This window comes from Mesoplodon bidens (genome assembly GCF_964165515.1).
Source record: "Mesoplodon bidens genome assembly, chromosome: 19".
NCBI classification, from domain to species: Eukaryota; Metazoa; Chordata; class Mammalia; order Artiodactyla; family Ziphiidae; genus Mesoplodon; species Mesoplodon bidens.
The window spans coordinates 56,537,950-56,545,730 of record NC_138179.1 but is presented as its reverse complement, the minus strand read 5'-3'; the positions used below and the strand labels follow the sequence as shown (position 1 = coordinate 56,545,730).

General features: G+C 58.2%; 1 protein-coding gene across 1 annotated transcript; it reads right to left on the bottom strand.

The window, feature by feature from the left end:
• Nucleotides 1-1,936: 1,936 nt before the first annotated feature.
• Nucleotides 1,937-6,204, bottom strand: WFIKKN2 (WAP, follistatin/kazal, immunoglobulin, kunitz and netrin domain containing 2; the record flags this gene model as incomplete). The annotated part of the gene is made up of 2 exons (XM_081218611.1): nt 1,937-3,457; nt 6,001-6,204. The coding sequence occupies 2 exons, from the start codon at nt 6,202-6,204 to the stop codon at nt 1,937-1,939; spliced, it is 1,725 nt and encodes a 574-aa protein (XP_081074737.1).
• Between the last annotated feature and the right edge of the window lie 1,577 nt (nt 6,205-7,781).

Sequence of the window (7,781 nt, the reverse complement as noted above, 5' to 3'; positions counted from 1 at the left end):
TAGCCCAAATGAACCACACAAGAAGGGCTGTTGATACTAGGAGCTTTTAAGTGGTATCTTTCCCCCTACATTTGAGGAAGAAACAAAAATGCCCCACAGAGACCTTCCTCAGCTATGGAGGGGAATGGCCAGAAGGAAAGGCTGAGGAGGGCATGGGGGTAGAGGAAGAGCGGACGGTGGGTTCCCCAACACTTTATCTAGTGGTGTGGTGGCAGACCTGCCCAGGAAGTGCAGAAACAGAAGTCTCCAACAAGCTGCTGCACACCCAAACCAGCCCTCCCAGGCCACGCCTCGAGCCTCTCTCCGGGTCCCTGCGGCTCCCAAGGCCACCACCAGATGGGAGCATCGAGCAACATTCCTTTTCCTTCCCAGGCCTGCCTCCCCTCTTCCCTCCTTTCTTATTCCTTCACCAACCCCCTTCCCTGCCTGCTTTGCCTCTTCCTTTATTTCTCTTCCCACCAAAACAGATCCTGGGGCTTCTATCTGCTTTATGTCCAAGGAAGCCAGTGGCAGCTGAAAGCACACTGTCTGTTAAAAATGGGATTTTTTTTTTTTTTTTTTTTTTTTTTTCGGTACGCGGGCCTCTCACTGTTGTGGCCTCTCCCGCTGCGGAGCACAGGCTCCGGATGCGCAGGCTCAGCGGCCATGGCTCACGGGCCCAGCCGCTCCGCAGCATATGGGATCCTCCCGGACCGGGGCACGAACCCGTATCCCCTGCATCGGCAGGCGGACTCTCAACCACTGCGCCACCAGGGAGGCCCAAAAATGGGATTTTTGACAGCGGGGAGAGCCAGCCATTGGTCTGCTTCTGGGGGAGCCCTGGGATCTGGACATTTGTGTTCATTCACTATGAGCTGGGCAGTGACTAACACCTCTCTGTGGTCCTAGCACCTGGCAGCCAGTAAGTATTCAGAAAATGTCCACTGAGTTGGATTGAACAGAAGTGAATCAATAAATCAACAATCAATAAACCAATCAATAAAGCCAAGGGAGAAGAAACATGAGAAACATTTGTTCTTCACCACATGTGCTGTGGTGGCCTCAGAGACTGCCAGGCCAACTTGACCGAAGCACAGGCTGACCACCACCCAAAGGTACCTTCCCAGCAGCCTCCACTCAGGGCAAGCCTCCTGATTCTCACTTCCCACAATCCCCACCATGAAGTGGTTTCTGCTCATAGCGCTCTGGGGGGCTGTGGGAAATTTGTCCAATCAGTTCCTGGGCCCTCCTTTCTATCCCCACCTACTTCTTTTGCAAACCAATTCATTCCACTATTCCTGTGACCATCAGGCAGCCTCCATCTCTAGAATCCTGGCTGGGAGGCTGGCTAGGTGCAGGGAGGCTGGGAGAGCCAGGGGAGGGAGTGGCCAGCCAAGAGAAGATAAGAAGGCCAGAGCAGACTGGTCATCAGGAATAACCTGCAGGTGTCTGTTGACTTCTCCTTTTGTCCCCCACAGCGAAAAAAGACACAGACCCCTCTTTATTGAACTCAAAGAATAGAAGTTGATCTAAGACCCTGAGTGGCTTTTTTCTTTTCTTTTCTTTTTTTTAACATCTTTATTGGAGTATAATTGCTTTACAATGGTGTGTTAGTTTCTGCTGTATAACAAAGTGAATCAGCTATACATAAACATACATCCCCATATCTCCACCCTCTTGCGTCTCCCTCTCACCCTCCCTCTCCCACCCCTCTAGGTGGACACAAAGCACTGAGCTGATCTCTCTGTGCTATGTGGCTGCTTCCCACTAGCTATCTATTTTACACTTGGTAGTGCGTATATGTCCATGCGGTGGCTTTTTTCTGATACGTTGATTGATATTCCCCTGCTGGCCTAAGACCATCTAATCTGACCTTGCCCAGTTTGCTGACTGAGGGGTGCTGGGGATGGGTCAATGGAAGAGGGTCAGGGACAGGACTGGGGAGGGGCGGAGGGCCTCACTGCAAGCCTGGGAACTCCTTGAGGACGTCACAGGTTTTCTTGTGCATGACCTCGCGCAGCTTCCGAACCCGCCGGGTGCTCGAGACCCCCACGAAGCTGTCGGGCCGCAGCATGGCCATGCCGCCGTCCACCTCGCCCATGATGATAAGCGGCGTCTCGCCCACCGTCACGTTGGGGCAGGGGCAGGTCCAGTCCACGTGGAGCAGAGTGACCTCCAGCGGCTCCCGGCCCAGGAACTTGAGGCCCATCTTCTCATCCTTTAGGACGTCGTCCACAGTCACCAGGGCGCGACCTGAGTCGGGCTCCTCGGTCAGCTCCGAGATTCGGCCCAAGATGACAAAGTCGCTCCGACAGAAGCTGGTGACGAGCTTCTGCCTTGGCTTGCAGGCCCGGCAGCGCTGGCTCGCCCGAGGGAAGGGGCAGGACTCCTCGCAGGCCTCGCGGCTCACGAAGTTGTTGCCGTTGCCCGCGCAGCCGCCGTAGACGAAGGACTGGCACTGGCCCGTCTGGCTGTTGTAGGCCCAGCGGGGCTCGTAGGCCTTGCAGGGCCCCTGCAGGGCGGGCAGGCTGCACACGGCCAGCGGCCCGCTCACGCAGGCCAGCATGCAGGCCTCGTAGGTCTCAAAGTGGTTGCGGTTGCGGTGGCAGTGGCCGAAGGTGAAGGTCAGGCAGTTGTTGGCCTGGGCGTCGAAGTGCCAGCGGGTCTGCTCCTCACCGCAGTCCTCACTGTCAGGGGGCTTCAGGCACTCGGCTGCGGGGAAGGCTGTACCGTTCGGGCCGCTCTCCTCGGTGGCCGAAGGCCGACCCCCCCGGACCACCGACAGCGGGAAGTCAGCACGCAGGACGCCGGCGGCGTTGCGGGCCGTGCAGGTGTAGATGCCGGCGTCCTGGGGCTGGGCGCTGTAGATGACCAGCTGGGCAATGTTGGTGACCACCACGTTGCCGCGCACGTGGTTGGGCCTCATGACCACGTTCTCCCGATCCTCCAGCTGCTTCTCCCAGGTGATCTCGGGCCGGGGCCGGCCCGCCACATCACAAAGGAAGCTCACTGTCTCACCCACGGTGACCGACTGGTGCGCGGGGTAGCTGAGCAGAGCTGGGGCCGCTGTGTCCAGCCCCGGGGTCTCTGGGGGGGCCGTGGTGGGGTGCACGGTGGTCTCGGGTGGTGGGGGGCTGGTGTTGGGCCAGGTGACGTGATGGCGGCAGGTGACGACAGCCAGTGCGATGCCCTTGGAGCAGGCCTCGGCGTCCATGTAGCAGCGGTTATAGTAGGTGAGGCCGTCGGAGGCACAGGTGAAACTGGGCTCCTTCTCACAGCGGTCTCTGCACTTGCACACGGGCTGGCCGTCCCAGATGTCACATTCGGAGCCCTGCTGCAGACACGTGAAATGGTCGCACGTGGCCTCCTTGGGCATGCCCACGGGGCCCTTCCTCCCCTTTACGTCCATGTAACGGGCCGCCACACAGCTCTTGGTCCCACACACGTTGGGGCAGCACTTCTCATAGGTCTCACACTCCTAGGGAGAGCCAGATGGAGAGGTCTGAGCAAGGAGGAGAAGGAAGAGAACACAGGCTTCCCCCCACCCTCCCCCATGGTCTCCAGGGAAGGGAACTAATAGGCGCTCACCTACTGTGAGAAAACCATTTTGATAATAGTAATAGCTAATGTATTCATAGGACCCACTCTTTGCCCAGCCTTCTTCTAGGAACGTTTATGTCTGCCAGCTTATCTCATGCTCATCACAAGGGGTACAACCATCAGTCTCACTTCACAGGTAATGATAACTGAGGCACAGAGAGACTAGGTAACTTGCCCAAGGTCACACAGCTAGCAGTGTGGGAAGAGGAAGGTCACATACTGTAAGAGGCAAAGTCTTCCTACGACCAAGAGATGAGGTGAGGATGCAGAAACTAAGAGAGGAGCCGCTCAAGTCCACAGAGCTGGGAAGTGGTGGGAAAGGGCTTCAAGCTCCAGGCGGATGGGACTCTGATGAGGTATTTTTCTTCTACATCACATCGTTACTGCCATGAGGTGTCGACTGGAACAAACGAGCCTGCCTTTTTGTCTCTTCCAATAGGGATGCCCTGGCCAAATGCTAAGAAGGAGAAGTCGGACACCACTGGGACAGCTGTTCAAGGCTGTCCACATACACATTAGGAACGGCACCTCTGATACTGGCCCACGTTCATCCAAAGGACATCAGGTCTGGCCACTGTGGGCTGTGCCAGTTCCAACCTGTGGGACATTGCACGGGGAAATCAACGGGGAAGAAAGTCCCTTTGTGTGGCAAAGGGTCAGCAAGGCCATCAGCGAGGGCTTGCCAGGCTGTAATTCCCTCTGATTCTCTGTGGAGCCACATACGGCATTAGTTTAATTCCTCGAAATGAGCAACACGCTCTGGGGTTGACACAAACAAGGATTTCACGTGGTGTTTTCGCTGGGATGTGGGCAATGCCCCTAATCCTGAGCCCTGGTCGTGGCTCTGTGAGCTGCTCCCCACCAGGGCTGGCCTCGTGCGGCTCCAGCTTTCCCTTCAGCCCCTCCGACATTCCACATCAACTAAGGGCTACGTGGAGCCTGCCTGCTCGACTTGTTTACTGTTTTCCCCCCTTGGCTCAGAATGGGGACTTTGTTTTGCAGCCTTTGCTTGGCATAGGCTTCTAGGCCACACCAGGGAGGCTCTGGGACAGGGATAGACAGATCTCAGAGCTGGGGTCTGAGGGAGAGGGAACCAGTGAGGGGGTGAGAGGAGGAGGGGGCTGAGCAGCAGAGAACCTGCTCCTTGCCGGAGGGTCCTTCAATTCCTTAAAGACTCTGGCCCTGGAAGCTCCTTCAGGACTCAGAAGTCCAGGAAAGGCTGGGTCCTTGGGGACCAGGGGGAGGTATTTCTGGGCACAGAAAACGTGGAGGGAATTTTTAGAACAGTTTTTGCTTAAGGGCTCAGAACATACCCATAGGCTGTCTACATCCCCAGCCCCATGGAGGTGCCTTCTCCCCAAGACGCACAAAATCAACAAGAGTCTCACTGTCTCCAAGCCACACCTGATTTATCAGGCCAGCCTGTGCCAGTGAAACAGCCTTGCCCGCAAATGCAGCCAACTAACAGCACGACCTCAGCCGGATGGGAACGCCACCCCTCCCTAGTCCTTACCTTCCTTTCCCTCGGCTCCACCACTGCTCCCTGCCAGTGAGAGGCCTGGATTGCCCCATGGGCACTGTGAGGGACAGGCCGCTCTCCGCAGGGCCAGCCTACGCTCTCATAGGTTACATGCATTCGGCAGAGGGGACATCATGGTCTCCCATGGTCCCTGGTGATGACCAACCCAGCCCGAGCCCCAGGAGCTGCCAGACTGGCAGGACGTATCTCTGCCCAGGCAGGTGCCAGGTACTAGCAGGCTCTTCACCCCGGGGAAAGTGACAGGAACAGCCCTTGGACTCAGGAGCTGGGAGGGAATTGCCCTAGAACCAGGCCTGCCCTGAGTGCTGGGAGGCTCGAGGGATTTGGCAGGTTGAAACCTAGTCTACGTGCCCCCTACGGACACCCAGGGAGTCTATTCAGATCCACTCCTGCCCACCCTCCCCATCAGCCTGCTGTGATCTCAGGGTCAGGGTCCAAACCCCCGGGAAAGCGGCCCAGAGGCCGGATGAAGCCTCAGCTCTGTGGTCAGATGGATGCGGGGCGCAGGCCCACCCTCCCCTCCCTGGCCATGGAGCCTTGCGCTGCTCACTGCGGGGTCCTGAGTTCCACTCTCACCTGTCGACAGGCTGCGGGTGGGTCGTGCCAGCCTCTCTGACGTGCCTGGCATAGTGCTGGCTCAGAGCAGCCCTCAGCAGACATGAGACCAGTAATCCGAAGATTCCCAGCCCCTGAGAAACTCTGACATCACGCCCAGCTCTTCTTCCAGGCCTCGAAGTTACACAGACATCACACCCTGTTCATCTCCATGTGGCCCGGGGCTGGGCTCCTTCACGTGCCAAGGCGTTCCCACCACCCAGCTCCCACTCTCCCTCGCTAACAAGACCACGTGGCCGATCTCAGGCTTCCGGATTCACACTCACCTGGTCCGTCTCACACTCCCGCTTGCAGGTGCTCTGAGCATCCACCCAGAGGTTGGGGTTCATGTCGTTGGGGCAGATGCCAGCGTGAGAGTATCGGATGGGCGGCAGTGCCAGGCCTCGCGGGGGCACCCCAAGCAGCAGCAGCAGCAGCGCTGCCATCTGCCCCCAGCAGGACCGGGAACAGCAGCACCCCGGGGCCCGCATGGTGGGGTCTGCGGCGCCCAGAGACCTCCCCTGAGATGGCGCCAGGGCTGGGGCCCCCAGGGCCTTGTGCTCTTCGGGGGGCTGCAGACACCTGCCCTGCCCACCCCAGCGGGCCTCCTCACCTCTGCTAGGGCTGCAGCTGCCGAGGCTGCCTCCACCAAGTCCGTGGAGCCCGCCGGGCTGTACAGCCTCAGATAAAGGGGGCTCCCTCTCCGGAGTGTGCAGGGAGAGAAGCTGCACCGGGGCCAGAGCCTGGATTTATGTCCTGGGCGCGCCACCCGACTGGGAGCAAGCTAACCTGACGCCTGTCACAGGCAGGCTGCCGGCTCCTCTGTCCTGTGGCTGATCACAGACTTGTTGCAGAAGAGGAAAACAAGCTGGAAGCAGTTTAGGCGGCGTATCTGGCGCGGTGGGACACCTGCTTGTTCTTGACTCCAGGAGGTCTTTAACCCCTTCGGGGGCCAGAAATGGCACGTGCTTTGGGGGAGCTGGCTCCGGGGCACGCAAGCTCACTGTACTGCACGGAGAGGCTCTCCTCCCTTCCCCCCACCCCTCGGCCGGGCCCCCTCCTCCCCTTGGCCACCTCCGAAGAACACACACTCGCTTGTTACAAGGAGGGACCTGCAGCCGCAGGGTTAGCATCGCCGGCCCCGATAGTGCATCTGAGAGCAAATGACGTGGAAAAACAACAAGTTCACGGCCATTCCAGGGCGGGCCTGAGCAGCCTGTGCTGTGTAAGCTGACTCCCACCCCAGCACCAGGTCCCAGGGTGGGGGGCGCGCGGACAGCTCCCTATCTCTCTGTCCCGGCAGTTTGCATCTCAAGTTCCAACTTCGGGGAATTTTCCCCAAATCATTCCAGAGACGCATACCAGATATGCTCCGGCTCCCCCGGCTCGGGGACGAATCACATTCCTGCTCCTCCACTGACACACTCCCGGCTCCAAGAGAACCTGTGTGGTCACAGTGTCTTGGGACAGCAGCGCTGGGCAGCCCAGCCGCCTCACTAATGACCATGAAGGCTGCACTCAGGGACTGCCAGTCAGCTCTCGTCCCCCCCACCCCGAATTACTTTACGAAGGAGAAGGTCACCCCCAGTGAGCAGCGGTAGGACGACTGCTTGTCGATATTTACTGGGGCCTTAACGTGTGCCAGGCAGTGTGTATTGTCTCATTTAATCCTCACAACAAACTGTACTTTCATTTTACATTTGAGGAAAAGACACACAGAGAGGGTAAGCAACTTGCCCCATGTCACACAGCTACGTGACCCCACCATTAATGCAGGGACACCAGCTTGTGGGGCCTTTGGAGAGCACCCCTCCCCACCCAGCTGTCAAAACTGCTGTCAGTGTGCAGCCCCCAACACTGGTCTTTACAGTCTGGACAAGAAGTTTGTGAAACATCAAGGGCTATATCTGTGGAGGGGACAGGAAAAGAGCCAGAACCTGCCGTGGAATGGGCAAGAGAGAGATACCTTTTCAAGACCAACGGCAAAGGATTTGGGGAGCAGTAACCAAGCGGCTATGTCCCAGGGGCAGTCGATGGGGTGGGGCCCCAGTTATTTCACAGATGGGGA